Here is a 27,590-nt window from a genome sequence, read left to right as displayed (position 1 = left end):
AAAGACAGGATGTAAAATATGCATGCGTTTAGCTTCATCCTTTTGCAGATTGAAGGCTATAATGTAGATGTGTTTGAACGCATATACCAGGTATGTATCCACAAAGTTTCGAGCAGTTACCAAACTACTCCTCGCTTATGGACTTCTAGGATTAGCGCTGGCGGATGTTGGGTGAGGATACTTTGCTAAATTGCAAACCTACTCTCCTCCTCGTGTAGATGCTTTATGCATGGGAATATTTCTTTTTTAATAATGTAATAACCGAATAAAAACCATATTGAGTAAAACTATAAAAAAATTCTTTCTCAGCTCTTATCAAATAGTGACAATGAAATGGTGCCTTTTGTCAACTTGCCCAAACAGTATCGTAGCCAGAGACAAGAATGAAAAGCAAATACGGTCATACGAGTCATGTGTTAAGCCCAATGATACTTTACGTTCTCTAAAATTATAAATTTCTGGAGTTATATGGCAAGGTTTTCTTAAGCGTAGATGGCAAACAATCAAGATGCAGCTGGTCCTGCTATTATCTGTTCAAAACCATACCACAGCATTCATTTAATTTTAATGGAATTTAGAAGATTTGAAAGTTCAAGTAGCTAAAGGGTTTCATAAGATTTGCCGTTTTCCGTGTCAGACATTAAACAAGTAACATGATAAACCAGCAATGGGTTAGAACAAATATCCCGTGGCATCATGCAATATCCACCTATATTAAGACGTTTAGTTAATAAGAAATATTAAAAGGTTTATTGAGTTCTAGCCTCTCTGATCTCACCCTCATTTGATCTCTCTCTCGATTCTATTATATAAACTTTTCTCAAAAAGAAAGCTCTTCATTCGCGTTCTATCTCCACCTTGGAGTTTTCTCAAATGGTATAGAAGTGTGTCATTTGGAAAAAAATTCCTCATTTGCAAGTTGTAATGAAGGTGTACCTCATCTTTTGCATACTACAGTATAGAAGATGGGCATTTCCGAGAATAAGAGCGAAAAAAAATTGCTAAATCTACCATATTTATACCTCTATACATTCATCTAGTTCAAAGCAATTCCATTGATAACACAATCAGTCTTTTACCCATAAATTTTAAGCTCATTGTATTTCTTATTCTTCATCCTGGACATTTGGGTATGGCGTGACTAAATACTTCGGCTTTGTCATCTTGGCAGTGGACTTTCAACTCTTTCTTAACTAACTACTTTGTAAAACTATTACCCGAATTTTCGTAATCGTAGAAAAATGTTATCGTTAAATGATAAGGAGAGCAAGAAGCAAACTTTCCATATCTATGAATACAATACAATAGAGCTACAGTTTTCTTTGCGATCAAATACAGTTGCTGAACTGATAGAGCAATTCTTTTTGTCTTGATATTGTACATGATATTTGTAGATAATAATATTCAACGTCCGTCAAGGCTGTCTGTATGACACGATGCTTTATACATTAGTTAAGATCTTAAAGTCTACATCGAATTTGTATCGATTTGTCAATTGATTGAAGCCCTTCAAGGTCCTCTTATATCACGTGATGTGCGGCACAGTTGTGGGAGGTGGAAAGATGCTCATGGATTTTCTTCAGGATATTCTTTATTAGCATCCTACATCCCAAGTAGCCTGGTATTTTTGACCCCGTCTTCTTACCTCTCGTCGCTGTTGCGATCTCTCTACCTTTTCATACTATTTGTTTATCGTATTATTGAAAAAACTATTTATCCCCGCTTCTTGCAACTGATATTTTTTCAATTACACTATATTCTTCAGGGGGGAAAAGTGCGCAAGCAAAGAGTGTACTACCATTTTGTTACGCAGATCGATATAGATAGATAATTTGGTATATCCAGAAATGACAAGTGTTGTGGAAACGGAGAAGAAGTTACAGAGATATGATAAAAATCATGATCGCTCGGCGATGGTGAATCTATGCGTGTCCTGGGTGAATTATAAAGGTAATTAGACATTGCTGTTTGACGTCTCCATGCCAGGAGCATCGATCGGTCTGTTTCTTTTCTTCTTCTAATGCTCTTTACCTTAACAAATTCCATGGATGAATCCAGGCGCATGGGTAACCACAATTATCCTTATCATCTGCCTCAAAGCCTTCTTTGGTATCATTCCTGGAATCTCACCAGAAGCAAGCTGGACGTTAACAAATTTAGCATATAACATGGTACGTCCACTCTTTTCTATTTCCGCATTAGAACGCTGCAATGTTTAACTTGGATATTAATTTGTACACACAGGGAAGTTTCATCATGTTTCACGGGGTTGAGGGAGTACCATTTGAGAACCACCAAGGTGCATACGATGACTTGACGCTTTGGTATGAGTTTCCACTCCCCTTCATTAGTGAATATTGGAATGCCTGGTGTCTGATCAATCCACCGTTTTTCTCTGCCTGTAGGGAGCAAATTGATAACGAAGCACAATTCACACCTGCACGCAAATTTTTGACAGCAACTCCAATCGTGCTGTAAGTTTTTCCTTGGCCGTATCGAGATAGATTTTCGTATCCAAGCGATTGACCTTTACTCCATTTATTACCCTAGGTTCCTTCTTAGCACGCACTACACACACTACGACCTTCTCACCTTCATGATTAACTTCACAGCCTTGTGCATCGTGCTAGTGGCAAAACTTCCAGCCATGCATAGAGTACGGCCATTCGGATCTTTATTTGGAACACCGATCCTATCTACAGAGTAGTTACTTTATCCATTGTGCTTTAATATATATTCTTTTTTTTTTTGTAGATTTGATTTTCATTTCAGCTTGTTTTTTTTCCCGTTATGTTTTTCTTTTTTATAATTTGACTTTTTATTTTCCGTTGGATCGAAAAAAATTGGATCAACCCGAACGATGTCTCGTGGTCTTACGACGCTAATTCTAGTGTGTGTTTGAGTAACGAAAAAAAAAATTACCAAGCTACAAAATCACAAGGTGAAAGTTCCATGGAGCTTTGCACCAAAAAGCAAAGCGACAATGCAAAAAACAGTTGTAGATGGCTCGCTGAGCCTTTGTAATGTTTTAGCTGTTTTGGAATAGTCAATTTCTCCTCTGGCTGAAGCTCACTAGCTCGATATCCAAGAGCTTTTGTAAAGAGTGCTCTGACACAAGCTCTAGTAAGCAAATTAGCATTGTCCATCTCATGGATCAAAGGGATAGAACGACTTTATAATACAAGTTGATACTTAGCTTAAACCGAAAAGCAACAAGTTAGATTGAGTTTTTGCTGTTTATACCAGAGAAGATAGGGTCCTTTCCTGTAGACAGACAAGGGAAATTAAAAAAATTCACATAGCTTGGAAAGTAGCTTTGAAAAGGAAATCAAAATCTATCAAGGAAATGAAATGAAATAGAGATAAACAAAAGAGCCAAAAAAAAGGTAGATGGATTGGAAGAAATAGTTTGAAAAGGCCAAAATAAAAAAAAAATGGATATTTCGCCCCAAAATATCACGAGAAAAATAACAAAAAAAAAGTGAGAATATTAAAAAGAAACGCTACTATACAAATAATAAAATGGGTTAAAAAAGCCAGTAGGGCATGGGCTGATTCCACGAGCACACATTTTTAGGAGTCATCCGTTTTCAGATCTTTCATCCCCTTTAATAAAATTTCTTCACCGTCGCCATTTTCATTGCCATCGGGATCCACACTTCCATTTTCGCCCAAATCCACTTTATTTAGTGCTTCGCGTAGGGTTCGGCCGCTACTGTCGATGGAATGTAGGAATCTCACCAGCTCTTGAGCAAGCTCGTAGTCTCCCTCGGATAGCACCTCTTGCAGGAGGCGCACGGTATCCTGCCCGTTCACCTCGAGATTCGGCTCCATAGTGTGGAGAATGATTAGGTAAGAGGTTGCCGTTTTAAGGAGCCGATCGTCCATGCACCGCTCAAACAAGTCGCGCGGATTTCCCACAATCGAGAAGAGATAGTCCCAGAGAGCAACCTCCGTCTTCCGTGCGCAGCTTACAATGACGTCGAGTGCTTGAGGAAACCGCTTAATAAATGCAACCACTCGAGAGAGGACGGTTTCTATTTCAGGTCAAATTGAGTAAAACAGTGTCAACTAGTCGGAGAGGGGCGAGACTACCTTGTGATGGGGGGAGCTTCTTGTCTGCCTCTGCATCCAACACGTTGTGTAATAATATTTCGAGGGAATGCCCAAAATACACAAGGTTGCTGAAACAAGAAGCAAAGAGTACCGTCTCCATGTCAAAGCTAAATGGGGAAAAAGGTTAGCCTTTTAGTCAAACCGCCCTGGGAGAGGAATGGGTTGATTTTCGCCTACTTGTTGGCCAGTAAGAACTCAAATATGTGATGTAAGAATAAGTGGGTCTAATTCAAAGCATTATCAAAAAAAGTTTTCATTATTTAATTCGCATTGAAATGCCAGGGTTAGTCGTGTTAAACGACGGAGTAAATTACCTGCATATTAAGTTTAAAAAGCGCAAATTCCGTATTCCGAGTTATGACTTGTTGATGTACACCAACAACGATTCCCTTGTCCATCAGGATAGCTAAAATTAAGTAGAAAACATGGAGTTTATCATGATTGCAAAAGAAAAATAAGACACACGTACATAGAGGATAGAAATCTAATGCGATTTGGGCGCTTCGAGCATGTGTTAGCGGAGGCTCTCCTGCAGCCTCGAGCTTCGCGCGTCCACTCGATGCAACATTCATAAAAAGCTTCATGCCAGCACCCGTACATGCCCATAGCGAGTTCTGCAGGCTACCCATCGCACGGTTTGCGATCCAATAATACTCGACGCTGTCAGCAAGGAGTGTGAGTTGATACTGGACATCGCCTTCAGAGGTCTAAACAGTCAAAAATGAGTATCAATTCAACCAATAAGGGAGAGGAGATTAACAAATAATTGAAAATACCTCAAGTGGATGTAGCATGGCCAATTTCCCGTCGATCAAGATAACTAGTGTTGTCTTTCGAATGTCAACCGGCGCATCTTTCAATGTAATATAAAATTTAATGTCACGCTTTCTCTTCACCTAGATTGAACTATGCCTACCTGTGGCTTTGGTTTCAAACCATGATATACTGCGTACCCTAGCTGGGAAATGCACGATCCCCGCAAAGGAGAGCTGTTGCTGTAGTACAAGCGAAGCATTCCCCCGCCCAGGGGGTCCAACCACAATATCGTAGTGGTAAAAAGTATTATCAGTCAGATAGAGAAGGAGAGAATTGCCAATCACGTTCATGAAGACGACGGGGTGCGAGAGGGGGGTGACGTGGAGCATATAGAAATTATCCAGATTTTTCTCGCGAGAATAGAGCCGCAACTGTATGGATAGTAAAATGTTTAGGAACAGAGTGCAAGGGAAACGCTCTGGGACATGGAAAGAATATTAACCTCGTGTGACCGTGTCTTTACATCTTCGCACGCTGCTATTAGAATTTGACGATGCCAGAGCAATCCTCCGCGACAGAAAAACTCGCGCTCCTTTTTAGAGGAAAGTGTTAATCGGGTCTAGAAGAGAAAGGAAAAGGAATCGTCCGCGTTTACCTGTTGTTGATTCCCAAACATTTTCCAGCGACCAGATACAACGCTAAAATGAGCTAATCCTCTTCTGCCGGCAACGGCAATGTAGCGTCCATCTGGACTAATGCATGCGTACTTTATGGAAAAAAAAATAAACATCATCGTCTGTAGACTAAAGTACTAAGCCAAAAAAGTTACCCGAATAGGCCAATTATCTGCTATGTACATTACGGGGATCTTAATCATGAGAGAAACAATCCAATTAGCAAAAGCAATATTATAACTGATTGATGACTTTCATACTGGTATGCATCGCCAAACTATTGCATCAGGATCTATTGTATGAATATCACGGTGCTCCGCTCCAGTGTATATCATCAGACAATCCTCTGTCTGTAAAAATCCTCGCTTGACATTATTCTAATTTCGGGATGAATATAGGTAAGAGTGGCATGCATTGCTTTTTTCAGAGCCAAATTTTACAATTGAACTTACATGGTTATGTTGACATGTAACGGTAGACTTAGCAAAAGGCAATGAGTATAAATGCCCAACTATTAACAGAAATAAGTCGTACGTTCAGATGGCAGATACAAGAATCAACAAAACAGAGATATATAATTACCAGTATCCAGTTGTCTAATTGGTAAAATAAATAATTCATGGTTCCCTTGGCTCCAACACTAAGTAACAACGTCATAAATATAAGATTATAAACAAAGGTTATTTGGCAATAAGGCTTACAATTTGTTGCACTCCAGTCATATAGGTGTCGGCAAAATTTTCCGAGCTGCGAGGATAAATAAAATTTCAAATAAAAAGCTCAATTGATTATACTGATGATTTCAGATATATTATATTCATTACAATGGAGGGTCATCGATGTCCTGAACTGTACTTGATAAGAGACGTCCGTACACGCTCCACACCGACAGGCCACCATTCTCCCATCCGACAGCTATTGCATAGCCATCGGATGTCCACGCCAAAGAGGTCACTTTTCCTGTGGGAGTAAGACTTACGCCGCGCATCGATTGCCGAATTGAGAGCGTATGCGAGAGGAAAACATGCCCATTATAATCTTTAACTAAATAGATAAACACGTCTCCCCTATAAAGAACAGTTTTGAGACTCTTAAGCATATCAGTGAGTGGAGAAGAGGGTGTTCGTATTTACGCTTGAGTTCCGACAGCTATTAGTGAGAATCGTGCATTCACGGCAACAAAGGTTCCACGTTTTTTATCCGAGAGCTCCTCTTCCTCTTCCTCTTTTCCGTGGAAACAAAAGCCCGACCACTCTCCCGAAGCGCGGTCTACACTGTCTCTTGATAAGGAGACCTGATCAAGAATATCCATCAATAAATTCAAAGTAAAAAAAATCTAGTAATATCCTAAATTTACTCTTGAGCTAGCTTGTTGTACAAAATATGCTCGCCCGTCTGAAACAAGCCATACGAAAAAATTCATGGAGCGATCGTACACGATATCTTGTAATGTCGCTGGAGCTAAATGCAGAGAGTGGAGGGTCAGTAAAGGTACCAGGAGTCAAATTTTCCAAGCACATGTATATATACTTGTTTTCGTACGCAGAAATTTCATCCTATGTAGGAGCCATGTCCGTGGGGGAATTTTTTCTGGGGTCCAAGAAATAATTTGAAGAGCAGGTGGAGATTTGGTGCAAATCATGAGGGCATCTTCCGTAGATGTACCACTAATTAAAAAAAGGAGAACAAATAAAGAGGTTAGGCATTACGCCGATCCACGAGGGTATTTGTATAGAGATGAACCATGCAACGCCAGCATCAATCTTGATTGTCAATCGAAATTTTAACCCACAAGCTCGAATTCCTTGACCTTCACCCGGACCTGGGGTGTAATGGTGTGGCGTTGAGAAATTGTAATGAAAGCAGAGGTCATCTAAAATTACACAATTGTATACAAGTAGATATCCCTTGGCCGTCTGTTCAAGGCAAAGGTTAATAGAGGCAGATCGTGGACAAGAGAAGCATTAGCATATCGTACCACCACGGTGACCGATGTTGAGTCGGGTTTCCATATAATATCGTGGTTTTCACCGTAATCCTCGATAGACTTCTGGTTACGGCACACTTTTGCGATCACGGTTGTCGGCTGTAACAGAAAACAATCGCGTCAGAGAGGTCGAAAAGTAAACCAAAACCTAAATTCAATTTACTCGTGCGGACCACAGATGAAGTTCCGTGGTGGTTATTGTAACAAAAAGCGTGCCGTGTCTATTCCTTTGAAACGCGATCACGGGAGTGAATTCGGGCGCGTCATCATCGGCAGCTACTGTCCGTTCACCCTCTTCACTAATCGCGGCAGGGGGAGATTCAGGGCGGACAATGTAACGGTGTGCCGCGCTGAAAGCTTTGGCTGTGCCGTTAATCCAATACATCTGCTTGATACTTGTTGGAGCTCATATATTTCCGTTGAAGGGGGGTGGAAGGAATTCGCAGCCAGAAAAAAGAACATAAAAAGAAACTCTAAAGCGCACTTTTAATTCTCTACTTGCTCTCCACTGTAAACGTCACTCAACCTGTGCTGCGACACCGAGAGAACAGAGCCGGCTTTTTCCACTCTGCTCGACTTTCCGATCTCAAATCGAGCTTGGATAATTTAGCTTTTATTTAGTTGTGCATTTAATTGCAAAAGCTATGCCGCTCAAACTAGTGGCACTAATACTGGGCCATCTTTCGTTCTCTATAATAGGGTTACCAGATGAATGGAGTTAGCCTTCAGGGAAATTCATGTCTTTACACTCGGATGGTGAATAAAATCAAGAAAGATTTATTTAAACATTTAAGCATTTATTCAAAAATAAGTTATAATTTTACAATGAGATGCATATCCAAAATGCTCTTTGTTCAATAAAATAGGATAAAATAGAACATTACTATATATTATATAGCCTTGCTTCCTCTGTTTTAGTATACTCCTCGCTTTGATGCAGTTGCCAGGCACTGATTCACTACTTCCAAAAGGTTTTTGTTCTCTAGAGCTGCCGCCACTCGCTCTTTATCATTCAATTGTTTATTTACAGCATTCTCCGATTGGTGCGTAGACTTCCTCACTTTGATATCCACTTTAAAGCGCTCCGGGAGTGACCGTAGTAGGCGCACTCGAATGCAAAGCCCAATAAGGGTAGCCATTGAGCAATGTGGAATAGTGGGGGTGAATTCGACAAGAATATGATTAGGAGAAATATGGATATGCTCCTTCTGAGTGACATTCAGTTGCTCCAGTGTAAGAGGATGCTCCGGATCGGAAATGGAACGTATTAGATCTAAAAAAAAAACGAGGAATAATTATTAGAGAGCGGCGCTTTAAGCATATTAATTGAAGATTTGGAAAATCAAATATCCTATTACCGAAGATCTCTTGGGCATCGATCGGATCCTCGACCTCTTCGTTTTCCTCATCTTCTGTGCTCACACGCTGTGAAGTTTTAGAAGGAATATAAACTGTTGGATTGGCGTTGATCAAAGTAGTCATGGTGAAATATATGGTTGGGCAATATAAGCAGAGATAAAAGATTTGACCGAAAATTTATCGTTGATTAATTGGGGCGCAGTAATTTTGAGATAACAGACGGGAACAAGAGGAAGGGATTAGATTAAAGGAACCACGAGATATGAAAAAAAGCATACGTTTGGGGTCGAATAATAATGAATAATGAACAATGGAATCTCATTTTTAGTTGGAATACAGTGGTATCATTAGATATTCGAAATAATTTAGATACTTTGCAACCGAAAGGAGAAGAAGAAAAGATGCAGAAAAAATATTGAAACTTAGTTTATTTGGTCTAAAGGGTGAAGAAGAATACATAAGTATATTATAAAACGCACCAAAAATGCCTCTCAATTATGCCCATATTCTATGAGTCCACAATGTCTTGCTCGCTACTAAAAGGAGGATATTTAGTACATTCAAGATTAAATAACGGTATACGCAAAGGATGTAAATTGATTCACTACCTATTCCTCTGCATCCTGCTTCTTCACACGGAATCCTTCAAATCGGTTTTCTCGAAGCACTTGCATGTAAAGCTGGGCAAGATGTTGGCAATTTTGATAGTGGTTAACTCCCTCTGTTTTGTAGCATTTACTGAGCTGATCGCGCACAATGCGGATTTCCATTGATTTGATCCAGTCTTCACGCAACTTTTTAGTGCGATTATCAAGAACACCTAGATGTATTACATTAGAATAAGCAATGGATGGGCATTTAAAGTTTACTAAAGAACCTACTGTGAGGATCAGCGAGAGTCGACATTTCTTTGGAATTATGATCTATTCTAAACTTCAGACCCATAGAAAAATTGATGTAAAAATAATCGTGACGTCGCCAAATTTTATTTTTTTCGCACTTCGCTACGATCTTTTACTTTTCATCAACTCACAAAAGCATAAAGCCCATGGACAAATCGGCTGTGATAAAGCGTGAGAAAAAGCGACCGAAACGAAGGGTGGTTTTTGTTGATCCACAAGATCCAGATGCACCATATTGGTGGCCGGCCATGGTAACATTATAAATTATGCATATAGAAATTCTCTGATCTAACAGCAGATCTTCTCAGGTTGTACCGGCAGAAGAGTTCGATATTTTTAAAATGAAAATGGATAACGATGTGACACCTCCAAACGAGAGTGAATACTTGGTCTGTTATTTTGAGGATGCATCTTTGTAAGTAACTGAGAAGTCGCCTGTTTTTTATGCGCAACACTAATGTCCGCATTGCCTTTTACAAGCTCTCTGGTCAAGAAAAATGAGTCACAGCCATTCAATCCACGTAGTCTTCCATTTCTTTCATATCTCCGTGGGCCTAATGCTGATCAGTTTAGGCGGGATAAGGCAGTCATCATGGCAACCCTCTACTGGGAGACGGGAAGAATGCCTCCCCTGTTCAAGTGGGTCAGAGATGAGGAGCGCATTGATATACTGGAATTAGGGGCCCTCTACGAAGAAGGATTAATGCTGCGAAGGGATTTAGGAGAGGATGGCTCAGTGCTTGAGCGAGTGAGAAAGAGGAAACGTCGCGAGAGCGATGCACGAAGAGAAGGAAATGCCGGTTTTGTTTCGGAGAACGGGGGCGATCCTTTATCACCAAGCGATGGATTACCAAGTGTTGGGAGAACGGATTCACAATATGTCCCCGGGCTCAAGAGAGAATCACCATCCGATTATGGCAAAAAGCCTGCCAGCGGAACACCTGCTTCAGGCAGTAATGTCACCATTACATCTGTATCGGCGGCTATTGTCACAACATCAGCAAAGACCAGCGCGGGTGCAGGAGTTGGCGGTAATGACTCCTCTCCTGGCTCTGCCTCTTCCATGATGCCTAAAAAGCCCAAGTCCCGACAAAACTCCACTTCCGCTCATACCCATCCTATTTCCACCACAATGAGCGCATCCACTGGAAGTGTTCCAGTGACTAGCTCTTCTCCTCAGCATCAGAATATCTCAGCGCATTCCAATACACCAGGCACTCCTCCCCGTTCGTCCTCCGTCTCTCTGGGCGACACAATGGCTTACACCAAGCACTGTTATTGTTGTGGAAACACGGTCCAGAAGCGGATGGCGCGAGTTGTGTGTATGGATTGCACTGCCAATATACAAGCTTCAGAGCGAACCAAACGTGAGAACAATATTGGGGAAATGAAGCTGCTATTGGAATTTCTCCCTCCTAGCAAACGGGTCCGATGGACACTGCGTAGCAAGGATATCTTTACCTCGTCCCTTGTATAAAAGTTTATACTATATTTTTATTTTCTCCGTTTCGAAGCGTATTGTTTTTTCGTTTTCCTCTCCACTGTAGATAATTTGATCATTTCTTCGTTATCATTTGTCATAAAAAAATCCATTACGAGAAGTTGCCTGATTTTCTCACCTAACCTAGCTTAGGTTTCAACCCTAGCTCCAGAAACCTCATTAATAAAGAGGTTTTTCCGCTTTTCAATTTTTTATTCCTTCATCTTCCGCGGACAACAAGTGATCAAAACAGCACACCACAAGGATCTTCTCAAAGGGATCAGGCGTCTGGGCGAACTGTCTTTGCCTTCACCTACCTCATCCTCTGCTCTTCTTTTTCATTTCTACTCTATACACACGGCCTTTTAAGCGCTTTGTAAAAGATAAAAAACGTGGATTTTTTTTATCTTTTCAATTACCCTATAACTATCTATCTCTGTTCAATCTTCTCTTTCACTTTTGCCAATTTCATCCCCTTTTCAAAGGGTCTTCTCCAAAACCAACACAACCGTTGGATAATCCTCGTAAATATTTCACCATTTCTAATTGCATTTAAACATGAAATTGACTTTTATTTGTTCAAGGACGAATAGAGGATTATCATCTGAAGCCAGCCACAACACTGGAACGACGACTTGTGATCGTACTCTTTAACTCCTCAACCATCTACTCCAAATCTTCCGAGAAGCCAAATATCGAGAGTAGTAGTAGTAGTAATAGTAGTAGTAATAGACGAATTGTTCAACCGAGTTAAATCTATCGTGTCTCCCTTACTATTCCACACCTCCCTCGCTTTAATCTAATTTGTTCTCTCCTCGTATTGATTTCCCCTGGGAAATTATATATATTTTGAGCTGGAAGAGAACAATTTTTCTACCTGTCTGCTGAACCAACTTTTGTGAAGTGGTCGTGGGCAATATTTTCCGAAGTTATGATCGTAACCACCCAACCAGAGATACCTCTGCAGGATTTGAATAAGGAGATGCCGTCGGCGTGTGAGGCTATGTTTCAAGTTCACGAGCGGTTGAAAGTGTGTGCCAAACGTCGTGGATCCAGTGAGTGGTTTTTCTTTGCTGTTGCTCATATCCACAGTTCTTAACCTTCTGCTCCACGTGTTTCTCGGGAAGAAGCCGAAAGTTACGACGACTTTGTCACCGATATCTTCCGCGAACGCGCCGATGAAGTCGATACAATTCTTACTATCATTCCACCACAAGGCCAATGCTGGACTGCATTCGTACATTCCGGCGTCGTTTTTATTCGCCCACCTCTCGTGGGTGAGTGGATCGATGACGAGTTTAAAAACACGTAAGTCTACCCTACTGTTAGTGGATCTACACCGAACACTGACTGATCCTGTTTCTGTGCAGCATTGTTGCCCTTCTTGAACTTGCCGAGGAGGTGCTCCAATGTGGTCGCGTGGTTGTATGCCTTGAGAAGAAAGGCGAAGAGCTAAGTAAGTTTTCTTATGTGGCCCTCTTTATGCTTCCATTTTGTTGGTTAACAAGAGGAATTCCTACAGAAACACTTGTCCACGCCTTCATGTATATCGGCTTCCAACTGGTGACTCCGGATATATATGGCTACAATGATCGCTTTATCCTCGTGGGTTACGATATATAACGATATTCTCATATATTTATATATATATATAGTTTTCATTGATGGAAGTGACTCCAAATAGTGTTTGCCTTACGTTTCATTCTTGATTGATACTTCTTGCTTTACATTTTTTTTATATATAACTGGCAGTGAAGCTGTGTGTTTTTTTTTCTTATCCCATATATTGTTTTTTTTTTTTCCTTTTTTTCTTTTATTTGTTGGTGAAATAACAATAAATTAGTGATAACACTACACTATTTTATATACATTCAAGATTCCAGTGTTCCTCGAGTCGCCGATACACCCATCAAGCGCACCTTCTTAAATTCTCGTCCTATCTACTCTCAGACTAAACATGTCAATGGGACCCTTTGTCTCCTTCCCCTCCGCTAAATTCCCACTACCCCGCTCGACCCGCCATCCACATATCCTCACCAAGGGATCACGCACCTCCTCCCATGCGTACACCAAGATTCGGACTTTATTTTCTTCCCCATTCGGCTGAACAAGTCCTTCCATTAAGTAAAAGTCACGCTGCGACGCATCCCCGTTCCCATAATAGCGACCAACCAGCACCCCATTCAAGAAGATCACTGCCGTGAACTTCCCCTTGAGTTGGAGGCGGAGAGGGACCTCGGCGTCATGAGAAGGATCCTCGATGGCAGCAAGGGAAATAGGATGTCGGAACGTAAACTCCAACCAACGCACCCTATCCTTTTCAACGAGTAAGCCTGGGCATTCCTTCCAGTTCTTTTCGGCAAACTCATCGGGGAAGCCAGTGGAGTTGTACGGATGCTCCAACTTGCGCACGTCTCGCCCGGCCACCTCCCACAAGGCATTCTGGACGTTGGTCAGTTTTGCGCTCAATAAGCCGCGCGGATTCTTCGCATCATTCATCACGAAGGCTTGACGCGACATGCCAAAGGAGTCCACAATAATGAACAGGTCATTCTCTCCTTCCTGAAGATAAGGGGTTAGTTCGTAGGTGGTGGCCCCGCAGAAGGAGGGGTCCGGCCCTATCTTCGCCCCCGCGAAGAATAACTGTCTCGAGTAGGTGGTATGGCCGCCAACCAGTTTGCCGTTGGCGTACACTGTCGCTCGGTGTCTTACGTTGAGGCGGAGCTTCACCGGTTTGTTTGGACTAGGAGTAAACCGGCAGTGGTAGAGGGAATGACCACTTGTATAGCACAGGGAAATGGCATTATCTACCGGCTTGTGTCCGTGGAAGGTGAGTGGTGTCCAGGGCATAGAGCCAAAATCGACGACTTGCTCTTTCCAGTCGGTGAGCACCACGTCGCTTCCGATAGTGAGGGGTGGTTTTCCGAGACGCTTTTTGTATAGAAAAGATAGTTCAGGGTCGGGCGAGAAGATTTCATCATTGCCGTCGTTGGCAGCGGGCGTGGCAGTGAAAGTCAAGAGCGAGAGCGAGTGCTGGTCGGGGGTGTATTTTATTTCTAGCTCATTGTTGGTGGAATAGATGCAATGGGCTCCCCATGCGAGGAACTGGGGGAGATCATCCATCTGCTCCGGATCAAAGTGTGCGTGGAGGGTCATTAGTGAAGGATGATCCAACCCAAGGAGGTAAAGGGTACCAGTCGGGGTGGTAAAGCGGGTATAGCCGACCTCCTTGTCAAATTGGACGATTGAAATATCCTCCTGTTTCTTTACTTTAGGTTGCATTGAACCCTCGACATTAACCTCTCCCTCAAATGCCATGGCACCGTTAGGATTTGCCTCCACAATCCAAACCTCCACTTCTCCAATCCCCTCTACCTTTTCTCTGGAGCGCATCCTGGCATGCACCGGGAGCGTCGAAAATACAAGTGCCAAATTGTTCGAAGTCACATAGTTTCCAAGTGCAATGAACGAGCGCTTGTAAGGAAGATGACAGGGCAGCTCTAGCGCTCGCTTATTTCCTAGGCCGCTCGTCAGAGCCACATGCACAGAAAACTGGGCAGGACGCGAGCGATTGAAGTTGCGAAGGAAAGTAAAGCGGACCTTGTTCTCTGATTCTCGCTGCGTTGTGATGACGTTGGGAACCGTTTGAACGTTTGACGAGACCCGATCCGTGCGTGCAAAATGCTCGCTAAAACTCCTCGCAAACAAAATCCCCAACCTCAGGTGTCCCGCTCGGTCCGACGTGTAGCCATATTCTCTCACGCATGCAGAGTAGTCGTAGGACGTGTACACATCTGGGTCGCCCAATGAGCCCCAGTTGGTGCCCCCATACACCATATAATATGAGAGCATAGTGCAGCCTTGAGATGAGACAGTGTCGAAGATAAGCCGCGTGAAGGTGGATCCGTAGTAGGAGTAGATGTCGTCATAGGAGTTGGGAAGCCGGTAGTGGTTGAACCAGCCGCCTTGAAGCTCAGGGATAAAAATGGGCGACTATTGGGGAGGGTTGGGGGGAGGGAATTGAGACTGCGTTTTCAAGAAGACAAAGTGAAAAAAGGATTACCTCTGCCGCAGCGGATCCGTAACCCCGCACCGTTGTCTCCATTTTGTCAAAGCCCTGCTCCACGACTTTTGGATCCCACTCGGGCCATTTATCGGGAGTCAACTCATTACCTATAAGATGTGATTTTATATCGCTCGTTGGCACCCACACTATTCAGTAAAGTGCAATACAATGATTAATGGACCTCGTAGATGTCACTTAGAGGCAGAGAATGCACTACCAGTGTACTTGTCAAAGCCGTACCAGTCCAGCCCGAAGCCTCTCCTCCAAAACCAGCTCTTTTTCCTGTCGAGCTCCGGCCTTGCTATAAAACTGGCATTCTCAAATCCATCATTATGGAAGAGTGGCACCTCGATCTCACACTCCCTGGCGCACTGGGCTAAAACGCGCATCTCATCGCATAATCCAAAGGGGATAATCCCAAACAAAATTTCAAACAACTCGTTTTCCAGCTGTAGCCCCAGCACAGGTCCCCCGCGAGTAATCTGATGACGGGAGAGAATAGAGAGAATTGCTTGTAACCACTCACAAGAGTAGCGCGTGAATTCCGGGTCGTAACGCTTTCCAAATGGAAAAAAGGCATAATGTCGTACTAGAATGTTGGGCTTAGCCATTAACCATGAGGGAAATCCGCCGGCGTTCGTTTCGGCACACAAATACGGCCCCGGTGCAGCAAGCACCCATAGTCCCAGCTCCTTACACAGCTTCAACAAATATTCTACGTCCCTATTGCCGTCGAACAAATACACCCCCTCGCGTGGTGAGTGGAACCCCCAGTGGAAGTATATTCGTACGCAATTAAGTCCGGCGGCTTTGTATTTCTTCAACACCGATTCCCATCGGGATCGATCGGGAAGGCGCCAATAGTGGAACTCTCCTGAATACAGCAGAGTGCGACGGCCGTGGATGGAAAGGGAATGGCGGTCCCAGTTAAGGATATGCCCATATCTCTCACGGTCGTACGCGACCGAGGAGGTCGTAATGTGCTGGAGGGTGCCGCGTTGTCTATACCGCCATAACGTATAGAGGAGAACCAGGGTTGCAACTAGAGTACAGATTATCACTATAACAGCAATGATACCGGCGTCCATAGCGTCCTGTTAAGCTTGGTAAAAGGTGGGATAAAAATGAAAGAGGCGAACAAGATTCATGACGAATTGAGTTCTCTGTTTGAGCAGAATTATTATCAAGTGCCCTTCTGGGTTTGAATTCTCTGGGCTAGAGGAGACGCACGAGCGATGAAAACTTAGGTTTGCTTATCGCCTGAACCCTAAGGGCCCTCCGTCCCTCTGGGCCTTCGGCCGGTTCCCCCCCTCTCCGCAGCGCGAGAGGGCGTGCCCTCGCCTCATCTTCCCAAGGGCCTTGAGTTCTGGTCTGGGAAAACAGCTCGGTCGGAAGATTTGTTTTCCCTCCTGCATCTGTTGTTTTCATTTTCTCTTTGATCAAGTATGCATTCATTTCCCTCTTCACTATGCCCAGAGGGCCATTCTTATTGTTGTTTTCAAATTTCCCGCCTGCGCTTACTCTCAACCCAACTGTGCACAATATGTCAAGTGAGAGCACGCATCCGGCATGCTGAAATTGCAGATAGGAGCCCAAGTCTCCAACTCGGCCCTCACAATAGCGCCATCAAGGCATCCATGTAGGGCCCGCGCCATTCCTACCGCAGTCAGCCGCCCTCTGGCTCCGCGATTTTCAGGCGTCGGCCAGAGCGCTAAATCACCATTTTCATTAGGTTACTAGCGATTCATGTTATGCGGCAGAGTGACGGTTGAATTTTATCTTTAATTGCCAGCCAATTACCATGAGCATAAGCATATAGTTTGGATTATGTGCGACAAAGCCAGACCAGCGACAGCCAGTTTCTCCACTAACCACTTTTTCGCGTCCTTTGTTTTCAACCCATCATCAACTATATTGTTCTTCTTTCATAAGAGATGTACCTTGACGCTGCTGTATAGTGCCTCTCTCATTCCATTCTACCTGCCCTTTTATTCTCATTATCTTTGCTTGTACTATTTTAATCCTAATAATTGTTTGAAGGGATCATGGAGGGGATGGACAGTCATCAGCTGAAGGAATTTGCAGAGAGAGGTAAGTACTTGACGGAGAACGCCAAGAAAGCACCATTCAGCCATTTAACACCCCAATTGTGTGCGCAGGTGGACTTGGAACGTGCATGGCCAAGGTTGATGTGCTAGCTCAAAGCGATTCCGATCTTATGTTTCTCTCGGGTGGGTGTCATTTTTATTATTAATTCCAATCAATGCTTGTGACGTTGACGCCCTTTCTCCATTAAGGCGAGCGTATTACTGTGCTGAAGCATATAAAAGACGACATATATCTTGTAAGTTTTGTTTTGGTGTTCCGCTGATTCACTGCCATTAGCTAATCCTCCCCCAAAAGGGTTACTGTGAGGGTGTTGCGGGCCGTTTTTCGGCCGAACATGTCCACTTTATCGAGTTAGATCCCCAAGTTCTTGAGGCCATTGGCAATGCCAAAGCCGCCAATGGCGAAACGATTCAGAATACAGAGCAGTCCTCATTGCCAGAGCCAAAGACGACTGAAGAGCCGAAAGAACAAATCGTGCGACCAAGTATTCAGAGAGAAAAGCGTATGTCCAGGTCATTGCGCTATTCAGTGGCCACAAACGACCTGGAACTGAACACCAAGGAAGTAGAGGTGAGCGACTCCGATGGCAGAAAACCGGGGCCAGTGTCTTCCCCGAGAAATTCAATTGTGAGCACAGAAGCGTCCCCTTTGCCATCCCCGCGATCGACCTCTCCACAAAAACTGGAGGCGTCTTCAAGAGACCATTTCGATCCGCTGTTACTTAAGAAATCTGGCTCGAGAATGGAGGCGCCCCCTTCATCCCTTATGTCTGCATTTTCATCGGAAGCGTCGCTCCCACTCAATGGCAGATTTAGTGGCGACGAGAGCGGCAATAATACGCCCACCCAGTCGCTATTCTCGTCCAACGCCATGTCTAGCGCGCTTCCGACCCTTGATTATACGAGCATGAAGTGGCTGCGCAAATATCCCGTTTCCACTATTGCCGCCATCGACGAGCCCTCTTTGCCTGCCAACTCTCCCTGGGCCAGCGGTGCAGGATATCTTAAATACCGGAGTTTTCCCGGCACTCCAAAAAAGATCCCGCTCTCTCCCAACCCCACCACAAACAAGTTCTCCTCTTCATCCGTTGCAAATTACTTTGGTTCGTATCTGCTGCAGCTAGATCCAGCTCTTTTTGTCGTCTTTCGGACTAACTCGACCTACCCTGGCTCTAATTGTTATTATTAACAGATCCAAGAATGTCTGTATCCTCAGGAACACTACTTGTCACACCCGATCAACCACGCGCTCCCTCGCTTCGGCCTGCGTCGGTCAACTATACGATCTCAGAGGGGACTTCTCTGCAATCAAAAGGTGCGAGCTTACCCCTTTTGATCCATAGCGTTCTCGTTGGCTAACTTTAGCTCTTGGTAAACAGCCGAAAAGCGCTCCTCTTTCCGTAGCTTCACCTCTCTTGAGCTCTCCAAGTCGCGCCAAATGCCCCCTTCCATTGTGCGCCGTACTTCCATGGTAGAGCCTTCTTCGCTGGAAAAAATCAGTAGCCGCAACCTAGGGGCCGCGTCAAGTGGTGCTCCTTCTGGTATTGGGGGAAGGCCGTCGCTGGACTTGAGCTCCTTGCGTTTGTCACAGCTTAGCTTTGCCAGCGACTCCACGGAGGGAATTAACGGGGGAAGCCGCTCAAGTGGGCATCGCGATTCTGACGATTGGGGCTTGAGCATTGGAGGTGAGGCTTATTTAGATAAAACAGAGGCCGAAAAAAAGGACACCCTTCCCAAGCACGACTCGGCCACGGGGATGAGTGCGTCAGATGAGGCCGAGAACATCATCACCAAGACCCAAACGGCCACGCGTATCTCCGGTGCCGTGGACGATCATCCAGTGGCTCCCAAAAAGCGCAACAGCCTTCGACTACCATTTACCTCCATCTTGACGTCCACTAGCGCTCACATAACCCCGCGTTCGCAACCTAATATACTGGCCGAAGGGGGCGGAGAGGGAGCGGAGTTGGGCCTGGGAATTCAGCTAGGGAACGACTCGGATCTCTTGAATGGATTTGGCGAAGATCTGGAACTGTCCTTAGGGAATCATTGGGACCGACCTGGAAAGCGGGCAAATGCCGGAGATCCGCTGGGCAGCCAAGAGGGGGAGCACGCCGCCAAGCAACCCGAGGTTGGAGTTGAGCATTATTCAAGGTATTACATCCATACTTCGCAAAATGCCAATGACTCCGTCCCTTCACACCCACATGCTTTTAGTAGCTCTTGGGCGAACGATTCTGATCGCACCAAGGCTTACCGCGAAAAGGAGTCAAAATGGCTTGCTGCACTCTCGAGCATGAGCCCACAAGCGGCCAAAGATTCTTCAAAGTTAAAGAAATTGGTTCGCACAGGTATCCCTGACTCGCTGCGTGGACGCGTTTGGCAATTTCTGGTTGGAACGAATGACTATTACCAGCAGGGTTTATACCAGGACTTTCTTAGCAGAGAGCCGCATGAGTCCAATGATACCATGGAGTCAGATGTAAGGCGCTGGTTCCCCTCAGTCGCTGGATTTCGGGAGCTGCATGGATTCGAGTGCGTCTTCTGAGTTTTTTTTTTAACACATTGGAATATTGAACAATGGTGGTAATCTTTGATAGGGAAGAGGAGCTCTACCATGTTTTACGGGTATATGCTCATTACAACCCTAAGCTCGGCTACTGTCAAGGTCTTGCCCACCTCGCGGCAACCATGCTGACCCAACTACCAAGCGAGGACGCGTTTTGGCTTTTAGTCGCCACCATTGATCGATACCTGTCCAGTTATTTCACCCCCGCAATCTATCAACTTCGCGTCGATGCGATGATGTTTGACCAGCTGCTGCGGATGCATCAGCCGAAACTTGCTCACCACCTGGTAAGTTGCTCAAATCTCTCTGCACCATCCTCCACCCAAGGTCGGAACCACTAACACCGCCACTCTTCCCTTCTCACTACCATTCAGTCGGAAAAAGGAGTCATGCCACTCTCCTATATGGCCCAATGGTGGCTTACGGCTTATGCACTCGCGCTTCCTCTTCCCTCCACCCTCCGGATATGGGACATCTTCTTTTACGAGGGGGCCACGAAAATCTTTTTCCGGGTTGGCGTGGCCATTATGGAGATTTGCCGTGACTATCTCCTGTTCAAATGCCGGACGTCCGATGAGTTGATCGCCGCATTACGCCATCTTCCTGCCGCCCATCTCGCACCCGATAGGGTGGTGGAGGTTGCGCTTCGGGTGAAGGTTGGCAAGGGGGAATTCAAGAAGATCGCAAGGAAAGCCACCATTAGCTTGGGCGGCGGTGGCATTGGGGCCGGGATCCGGCCGTTTTTCGGGGGCGACGGAGTGGGTGTCATTGCTAACAACTAAGTACAATAGATTTTTTTTTCCAGTATGTTTAATAGTTTCAAGGTTTATGGGAAGCATTTAGATTGACCCCTTTCTCCCTCTCTCCTCCCTCCCCTTTTTATTATATTATATTATATTATTTATTTGAACCTTTTGACTTGCATTTTTATTTTTTGGTTTCTCTTTTTCCGGTATTCTTTTTTTTTCCCTTCTCATATGACTGTTTAGTATGATTTCTTTCATTTTATTTCTTTTCTCTCTTTCTCTTTTTAATTTCTCACTCAAGATTTTCCACTGTCTGTTTTTGCTATTGTTCTAGGCAGGAAATGTTAGCCATTTTCTTTAGATTATTAATCAATTCAAATACATTTGACAAGTATTATCCCACTGTTTTAATGTATTTTGTCGAATCTATTTTGTAGAGTAAAATAAAACGTGAAAAAAAAATAATGAAAACTTCAGTACATTAGCAACCCTCTAAAGATCGGGCCGAACTCGGAAACCAGGGCCGTATGGCTCTCCAAGAAGGGTCGTGCGACCGCCCTCGGGCTCGCATGAATGACGGCCGTTCAAGGGGCCGGGCGGGAGCTTCTCTCCCTTTTTAAGGGCATTGATCAGCTTAACTGTGGTTTCAGGGGTAAGATCCTCCTAAGGAAGTAGAAGAGATTGGGGAAAAAGTAAATCAATGTTAGCCCATCCATGGAAGAAAAGAAATAATAAGAGTCCGAATTACATAGTAGTCGTCATTCACGGCTAGAACGGGTGCATTGACGCAGGCGCCTGCACACTCCACCTCCACAAGGGTGAACTTTCCATCGGTCGTGGTCTCCCCAACCTTGATGCCAAGCTCCTTCTGGATGGTGTCCAAGATCTTGGTACTTCCGCAACCTCCAAGCTGACAAGGTGTCGTGGTGCAGAGCTGCAGGAAGTATTTCCCTACAGGCTCTCGGTTGAACATGGTGTAGAAAGTGGCCACTTCATAAACGCGCATCGGAGGAACCTCGAGGTATTTAGCCACCGCGTTCATCACGGCCAGAGATGTCCATCCATGTTGTCTCTGTGCAAGGTCGAGCAATGGAATCATGGCCGCCTTTTTGTATTGAGGGGGGTACTTCTTAAGGATTTCTTGAGCGCGTTTGTGATTCTCGGGGGTGAATTCGAAGGTTTGACTGGGATTGTTCTCGGGGGTATTGCGATGCTAACAAAAAAGAAGAGCGATGAGATGAGCATTAGAAAGGCCGAAATCGTGCGCAGAATCCATCCGTATAGAATAATTACGACAAAGAGTTTCTCGGAGAGCGCGGGTGTGGTGGTTCGCAAGCCCCGCGTAAGTGCGGGCGATTGCTTTAGGAGGGATCGCGAGAGTGTGAACATGGTTGTGTTTCTGCTCTCCAATCTACGCACGATGAAGCTCTGTTTATTATCTAGAACAAGGGGGGTTATGAAAATTTTAGTGACGTCATCACTTTTTGTGTTGAAGAAAAAAAAGCGGAGAGTCGGTGACCCGTGTGTCCACGGAGGGATTTTTTTTTTTCAACGCAAAAGTTTGACATTTGAGATTTAAATTATTAAAATAAAAAGAATACTTCGTTCGTTATAATGACCGCAACAGGCCATCCACCCCCTGCGGCTCTGTCCACTAATGCCCCTCCTCCACCATCGTTGTCCAATGCGCAAGTTCCAATGAATAATCTACAGAAATTAGCCCAGGCGAACGAGCAAGCTTGGATGCAAATGGGTAAAATTCGCCAAAAAAAAATAAACAATTCTTATTTTGTCTTGGTTAATGTGAGAAAATGGGTTTTCACGTGTTAAGGAATCGTCGCGGAGATCATGATGGAATACGATCGCGCCGTTAGCTGCTATGAAGCCGCCCTTTCCCACAATCCATACTCAATAGCTGCACTACAGCATGCAGCTGCGCTATGTAGAGGGCGTGAGATGTTCCCGAAGGTAGGCTCTGCCCGAATTTTCTTTGTTCCCTATGGACAGTAGCATTTACAGTTTGTTGGAATTCCGGTAGGCGATAGAGTATTTTCAGCGCATTCTTCGGATCCAGGAGAACAATGGAGATATATGGGGAGCACTTGGTGAGTCGTATGTTTCACTCTATATAATAATGCGATGTAATTGACACGAATCGGGATGTCCCGTTCCTTTTATCCTATTTTTATCAGGCCACTGCTACCTTATGATTGACGATTTACAGCAAGCGTACCATGCCTATCAGCAGGCGCTATACCATTTACCTGATGCAAAGGTATGTATGGGACTACATATCCGCTCCGACACCTACTTACCCAGGACTGGGCCCGTGCCTCATCAATAGGATCCTAAACTCTGGTATGGCATCGGAATTCTCTATGACCGCTATGGTTCACTTGAGCATGCGGAAGAGGCGTTCACCGCGGTTATGCGCATGGAGCCCAAGTTCGAGAAGGCAAATGAAATCTATTTCCGCCTAGGAATTATCTACAAGCAACAACAGAAATACGACTTGAGCTTACAGGTAGAACTCGATATTATTGTCGTGCAGATCGCTATCCTCATATGCTCATTTTTCCGCTGTTCTCCGTTGCTATAGTGCTTCCGCTATATTTTGAACTCTCCCCCTCGACCGCTTACTGAAATAGACGTATGGTTCCAAATTGGGCACGTGTACGAGCAACAAAAAGAGGTACTCTACAGAACATTTTCTCATCGTTCGAAGCCCCTCAAGGGTGCTCATTCCTTAACTTCCCTATTACCTTACTTGGATAGTACACGCTTGCAAAAGAGGCATACGAACGCGTGCTACAGGAGAACCCGGACCATGCCAAAGCCCTTCAGCAATTAGGTTGGCTCTATGACCAGCCTGGCGCTGCTTTTGCCAACCAAGAAATGGCTGTTAATTACTTAGTTCGATCTCTGAAAATTGGTGAGGAGCTTCTTTCCTATCCTCTTTTTTTTCCCTTTTGTATGTGTGATGCTTGGCTTACTAAAGGAAACCATATCCAATTTTTCTTTCAGACGGAGATGATCCCCAGTCGTGGTATCTCCTTGGGCGCTGCTACATGGCGCAGCAAAACTACAGTAAGGCATACGAGGCCTACCAACAGGCGGTTTACCGAGATGGGCGCAACCCGACTTTCTGGTGCTCCATTGGAGTTCTCTACTACCAGATCAACCAGGTTGGTTGCTCTTTATTTGCTCTGCTCTCATTTCCACCCATGTAACCCGTGCACTCTTTTTCTATCCCAACTCTAGTATCAAGATGCTCTCGATGCCTATAGTCGGGCGATCCGCATCAACCCGATGATCAGTGAGGTATGGTATGACCTGGGCACACTCTACGAATCCTGCAACAATCAGCTCCAGGATGCCTTGGATGCCTATCAGCGAGCTTATGAGCTCGACCCTTCGAATCCCCACATCAAGCAGCGTCTCACCCTGATAAAACAAGCATTGCAGCAAGGAGGGTAAGTTAGATCTGCTGGGAAATCCCCGCCTCTATCTCACCATGGGCTAACGCGCTTTCCATCCTTAGGCAACCTGCGACGGCTGCGCCAATGCCGCAGGATGTCAATCTGCAAGCGTACCATCAAAATGCGAATGCGATGGCCAATGGGGCCTCCCACCACTTCAATCAACCTCCGCCCGCGCAAGGCCCGCCTCACCAGATGCCTGGACCTCCTCCGCCAGCACCTCCGCCCCCACCCTCTCATGCTCCTCCCTCCCACGCACCCGCTGGCTATCCCACCCCGCAGTCCCAACCCTACGAGCCACCTGCCCCTGCTGCTAACAATCTCGCACATAACGCCGCTTCAGCTCATGCACCGCCGAATGCCATGCGTCCGACGGGATCTCCCCTTCCACGGCCCAGTAGAGGACCCTACGCACACGATGCTCCCTCGCTACCGCCGCCGCCACCCTACCAGGGGCCACCGCGGGAGGATGTCAAACTGGCGGAATACGGGAGAGCAGCCCCGCACCTCTCCCAGGAACCACAGACCCTCCGCCCGATCGAGCAAGCGGTTCAAGCTCCAGTCAATGCCAGGCCACCCTATTCAAAGGCCCCGCGTCCGGACGGGCTCCTGGCTCAAGATGCGCCAAGCAAAAAAACGGTGACCCCCCCGTCTCCATCTCGAGGCCAGCAGCAACGGGCATCTTCCCGGGGCGGCTCACCCCTCATGAAAGCCCCTGCGCGGGGTGCGACCGGGGCTGAACAAGCAGAACCAGCTGCGCCTGAGCTCGAGCCATCCCCACAGGCGCACCCAGCAGCGACCAAGGAACTCCGGCCCCTGCCCCCGGTTGAACCGCCGAGAGCCGAGGAGCCGTATCCCACTGATGCGCCACCGATCAAGCGAGAACGGCCCTCACTGTCGGATGAACCCCCCCCGGCGGAACATCGTCCCACGTTGCCTGCGCCTACCTCCGCCCTCGATGCTGAGCAACCCGCATCTGCCCAGCGGCCTGAGGAAGTGCCTGAGCTCGATCGCGCCCGTGATGCGATGCCACAGGAGGAGGCGTCGGAAGAAGAGCCTGCGAGACCTGGCGACACGGCCAAATCCCCCTCCGTCACACCCAAAGCCGCCCCCATCGTGGCGGAGCGAGACCAGGAGCCGGAGAGAAGAAGCGAGCCCCCCAGGGCCGAAGAGAAACCTGAGGGCGCGGAGGCCGAGACGAAGGCGGCCACGCCTCCTCCGGCGGCCGCAGTATCTGCCACTCGAGTTGTGGACGAAGACTACGATATCGAAGAGGAAGAAAAGGAGAGAGCGGAGGAGGAGAAGGAGAAGATGAATGAGGCTATCCCTTCCGCCGCTGAGTCGAAGCCTGAGGAGAGCGTCCCCACCGAAACCGCGGAGGTAGGGAGAAAGCGCTCATTGAGCGCGGAAGAACCCGACGGGAAAGAGGAGGGGGAGAGCGAAGGGAGAGAAGGCAACAACAAGCGGTCGCGCCCATCGATCGAATCGCCCCCATCCTCACGAGGCATGACTCCTGCCGATGAAGCGGGGAAAGGACTGCCGAAAACGGAAGAGAAGGCGGAGCCGGCCACGACGGCCACCCAAAAAGCCGAGGGAGAGTCGCGATCTCCGCAGCTGCAGCCGATGAGCGAGGACGAGGAGGACCTAAAGGAGAAAATAATGGAGCAACCGACGGGCGAGGAGAATGGAGAGGCGGTTTCGATGAAAGATACAGCGCCGGCGAAAAACATAGAAGAATCGGAGCATGAGGACGGGGAGATGGAGGTGGAGGGGGGGAAGAGCGACTCTTCAAAATCTCAGCAGTAGAGGGGGGAGGAGGACCGTGGTAATTTGGAATTTATTTTCTTTTTCTTCCCTGCTTTAATAATGTGAAATGTTTTTCGTGTTCTTCACTCTTCTTTACTTGTTATAATGTTTTGATATAATCTCGCTGTCTAATAGTTATACTTTTATTGTTATGTATAATGTGATGCTTTTTGAAAGTTCCCAGCATAGGTGCAAAACAGGTATTTGATCCGTGTTCCTCCACACAAGCTATGGCCCGTTTCCTCCATGAAAAGGTTGTCTATGCGGGGCCGAAGATGCTTCTTTGGACGGTGACGGCTGCCTGCTCCTAGCGGCTACTCTAGCCGGACCCCTCCCAAGGGGCAGCCTGATAGGCGCACTAAGAGAGAGCATCGATCGAGAAAATCGATCCGCTTTATGGGAACGGCAGCTCTCCCGTTTCTTGGTGACAGGCCGAGCCAAGCCTACTTGGCTCGAGTATGGGCTAGAGCACCCGAAGAGCTGAATTAATATATCGCTTGATATCCTAGCGTGGCGGGCCCAAATAAGCTCTTCATCACCCTGTTGGCCCTCCGCTTAATTGAGACTAAACTCGAAAAGTACAACGGGCTGAGGCCAAGGAACCATCCTCCCAAGAACAGCCCGACGGACGATCTCGAGTAGGACCAATATCCGCCCTCTTGCACAGGCTTATGATACGCCGGCCCTGGCCACAGCCCCTCTGGACACGGTGAGTCGGCCAGACCAAACAAGGCAGCGCGGATGCGCGCTGGAGCGATCGGCAGGGAATCCAAACAGCTCCGAAGATGGCCTGGATCTCGGAGGGAACACAAGCATCAAGTTCAACCCGCCATGGCTAGGGCGCTTGCTACATTGACCCGCGCTGGCTCTCTTGGGCTAAACTGAACGGCGCCTAGCCCAATCCGCTTATCAAGCATCGTTCTGACCAAGCACCACGGGCACCAGGCTTCAGCCGGCCCCACTCTTGGCCATGGTGGGACGAGAACATACGCTTGGCCCCCGATTCCTTAGGAGCTTCTTAATGCCCTCTGAATGCATGACGTATCCAGATCATCCGACGCGAGCCACGGGAAAACTCCAAGTTCGTGTGCTTTGCTGCTGACGATACGGTAGTTAATTGCGGCTCTTATATGGTTTAGCGCCAAAGGAACTGTCTCCCACTCTCCTACGGCCGGAGCGTGTCCACGGATCGCCCAAGGGGAGTAGCGAGCGGCGCTCCTGAGCCATGCCTTGGCTGTGTTCTATGGGTGAGGTCTTGCCACTTCTAAGGACCGCATGGCCGGCCCTTTGTTTTCTTTGCAAGCAGGTGGCTCACGAGCTATCCGGATATGAGTAGGATCCGCCAGCGGCTGCATCCAATAGAGGGTCGCGTGCCCCTTGCCATTTGCCCGGAAAGGCTAGGCACGGGGAGAAGAATGCTCCTAGAAGGCATTGCAGATAGGCTTGAAAGCCTTGACGTAGTCAGGCATCCATGCCACATTCCGACCCGCCATTGATCGATACCCCCCCTGGAAACTTTAATTTGATGCCGGCCAATCACCC

At 46.2% G+C, this 27,590-nt stretch overlaps 12 protein-coding genes across 12 annotated transcripts; 7 read left to right on the top strand and 5 right to left on the bottom strand.

Moving 5' to 3' along the window:
* Positions 1-1,847: 1,847 nt before the first annotated feature.
* Positions 1,848-2,707, top strand: VTP21DRAFT_891 (uncharacterized protein; the record flags this gene model as incomplete). Its single annotated transcript, XM_069399810.1, has 5 exons — positions 1,848-1,950; positions 2,059-2,171; positions 2,245-2,324; positions 2,406-2,474; positions 2,551-2,707. The coding sequence occupies 5 exons, from the start codon at positions 1,848-1,850 to the stop codon at positions 2,705-2,707; spliced, it is 522 nt and encodes a 173-aa protein (XP_069251780.1).
* An 866-nt stretch (positions 2,708-3,573) lies between these two features.
* On the bottom strand, positions 3,574-7,918 carry VTP21DRAFT_890 (uncharacterized protein; the record flags this gene model as incomplete). The annotated part of the gene is made up of 21 exons (XM_069399800.1): positions 3,574-4,037; positions 4,096-4,223; positions 4,294-4,340; positions 4,431-4,522; positions 4,586-4,823; positions 4,893-4,969; positions 5,033-5,303; positions 5,375-5,464; positions 5,528-5,638; positions 5,702-5,740; positions 5,807-5,923; positions 5,999-6,057; positions 6,129-6,186; positions 6,248-6,293; positions 6,371-6,613; positions 6,680-6,840; positions 6,904-7,007; positions 7,077-7,213; positions 7,290-7,462; positions 7,525-7,632; positions 7,697-7,918. The coding sequence occupies 21 exons, from the start codon at positions 7,916-7,918 to the stop codon at positions 3,574-3,576; spliced, it is 2,985 nt and encodes a 994-aa protein (XP_069251779.1).
* Positions 7,919-8,447: 529 nt separating this feature from the next.
* On the bottom strand, positions 8,448-9,015 carry VTP21DRAFT_889 (uncharacterized protein; the record flags this gene model as incomplete). The annotated part of the gene is made up of 2 exons (XM_069399788.1): positions 8,448-8,806; positions 8,892-9,015. The coding sequence occupies 2 exons, from the start codon at positions 9,013-9,015 to the stop codon at positions 8,448-8,450; spliced, it is 483 nt and encodes a 160-aa protein (XP_069251778.1).
* Positions 9,016-9,500: 485 nt separating this feature from the next.
* VTP21DRAFT_888 (uncharacterized protein) lies at positions 9,501-9,798 on the bottom strand (the record flags this gene model as incomplete). Its single annotated transcript, XM_069399777.1, has 2 exons — positions 9,501-9,712; positions 9,774-9,798. 2 exons carry the CDS (start codon positions 9,796-9,798, stop codon positions 9,501-9,503), a joined length of 237 nt encoding a protein of 78 aa, XP_069251777.1.
* Positions 9,799-9,940: 142 nt separating this feature from the next.
* VTP21DRAFT_887 (uncharacterized protein) lies at positions 9,941-11,271 on the top strand (the record flags this gene model as incomplete). The annotated part of the gene is made up of 3 exons (XM_069399766.1): positions 9,941-10,045; positions 10,103-10,209; positions 10,275-11,271. 3 exons carry the CDS (start codon positions 9,941-9,943, stop codon positions 11,269-11,271), a joined length of 1,209 nt encoding a protein of 402 aa, XP_069251776.1.
* A 934-nt stretch (positions 11,272-12,205) lies between these two features.
* Positions 12,206-12,897, top strand: VTP21DRAFT_886 (uncharacterized protein; the record flags this gene model as incomplete). Its single annotated transcript, XM_069399755.1, has 4 exons — positions 12,206-12,329; positions 12,402-12,582; positions 12,645-12,730; positions 12,797-12,897. 4 exons carry the CDS (start codon positions 12,206-12,208, stop codon positions 12,895-12,897), a joined length of 492 nt encoding a protein of 163 aa, XP_069251775.1.
* Positions 12,898-13,197: 300 nt separating this feature from the next.
* Positions 13,198-16,428, bottom strand: VTP21DRAFT_885 (uncharacterized protein; the record flags this gene model as incomplete). Its single annotated transcript, XM_069399745.1, has 3 exons — positions 13,198-15,267; positions 15,338-15,486; positions 15,558-16,428. The coding sequence occupies 3 exons, from the start codon at positions 16,426-16,428 to the stop codon at positions 13,198-13,200; spliced, it is 3,090 nt and encodes a 1,029-aa protein (XP_069251774.1).
* Positions 16,429-17,385: 957 nt separating this feature from the next.
* VTP21DRAFT_884 (uncharacterized protein) lies at positions 17,386-20,799 on the top strand (the record flags this gene model as incomplete). The annotated part of the gene is made up of 8 exons (XM_069399734.1): positions 17,386-17,431; positions 17,500-17,571; positions 17,638-17,684; positions 17,744-18,551; positions 18,641-18,763; positions 18,828-19,983; positions 20,049-20,304; positions 20,392-20,799. The coding sequence occupies 8 exons, from the start codon at positions 17,386-17,388 to the stop codon at positions 20,797-20,799; spliced, it is 2,916 nt and encodes a 971-aa protein (XP_069251773.1).
* A 456-nt stretch (positions 20,800-21,255) lies between these two features.
* VTP21DRAFT_883 (uncharacterized protein) lies at positions 21,256-22,152 on the bottom strand (the record flags this gene model as incomplete). Its single annotated transcript, XM_069399723.1, has 3 exons — positions 21,256-21,426; positions 21,512-21,976; positions 22,057-22,152. 3 exons carry the CDS (start codon positions 22,150-22,152, stop codon positions 21,256-21,258), a joined length of 732 nt encoding a protein of 243 aa, XP_069251772.1.
* Positions 22,153-22,377: 225 nt separating this feature from the next.
* On the top strand, positions 22,378-26,048 carry VTP21DRAFT_882 (uncharacterized protein; the record flags this gene model as incomplete). The annotated part of the gene is made up of 10 exons (XM_069399712.1): positions 22,378-22,516; positions 22,595-22,731; positions 22,802-22,868; positions 22,956-23,038; positions 23,108-23,287; positions 23,363-23,455; positions 23,539-23,695; positions 23,788-23,948; positions 24,025-24,236; positions 24,305-26,048. The coding sequence occupies 10 exons, from the start codon at positions 22,378-22,380 to the stop codon at positions 26,046-26,048; spliced, it is 2,973 nt and encodes a 990-aa protein (XP_069251771.1).
* A 151-nt stretch (positions 26,049-26,199) lies between these two features.
* VTP21DRAFT_881 (uncharacterized protein) lies at positions 26,200-26,933 on the top strand (the record flags this gene model as incomplete). The annotated part of the gene is made up of 4 exons (XM_069399701.1): positions 26,200-26,248; positions 26,303-26,504; positions 26,558-26,686; positions 26,744-26,933. 4 exons carry the CDS (start codon positions 26,200-26,202, stop codon positions 26,931-26,933), a joined length of 570 nt encoding a protein of 189 aa, XP_069251770.1.
* Positions 26,934-27,018: 85 nt separating this feature from the next.
* VTP21DRAFT_880 (uncharacterized protein) lies at positions 27,019-27,544 on the top strand (the record flags this gene model as incomplete). The annotated part of the gene is made up of 3 exons (XM_069399690.1): positions 27,019-27,129; positions 27,188-27,300; positions 27,355-27,544. 3 exons carry the CDS (start codon positions 27,019-27,021, stop codon positions 27,542-27,544), a joined length of 414 nt encoding a protein of 137 aa, XP_069251769.1.
* Positions 27,545-27,590: the final 46 nt, after the last annotated feature.

Source organism: Calcarisporiella thermophila (assembly GCF_041956535.1).
Source record: "Calcarisporiella thermophila strain CBS 279.70 unplaced genomic scaffold VTP21scaffold_10, whole genome shotgun sequence".
Classification (NCBI taxonomy): Eukaryota; Fungi; Calcarisporiellomycota; class Calcarisporiellomycetes; order Calcarisporiellales; family Calcarisporiellaceae; genus Calcarisporiella; species Calcarisporiella thermophila.
The sequence above is the reverse complement of the archived record's forward strand: the minus strand, read 5'-3'. Positions and strand labels throughout refer to the sequence as shown.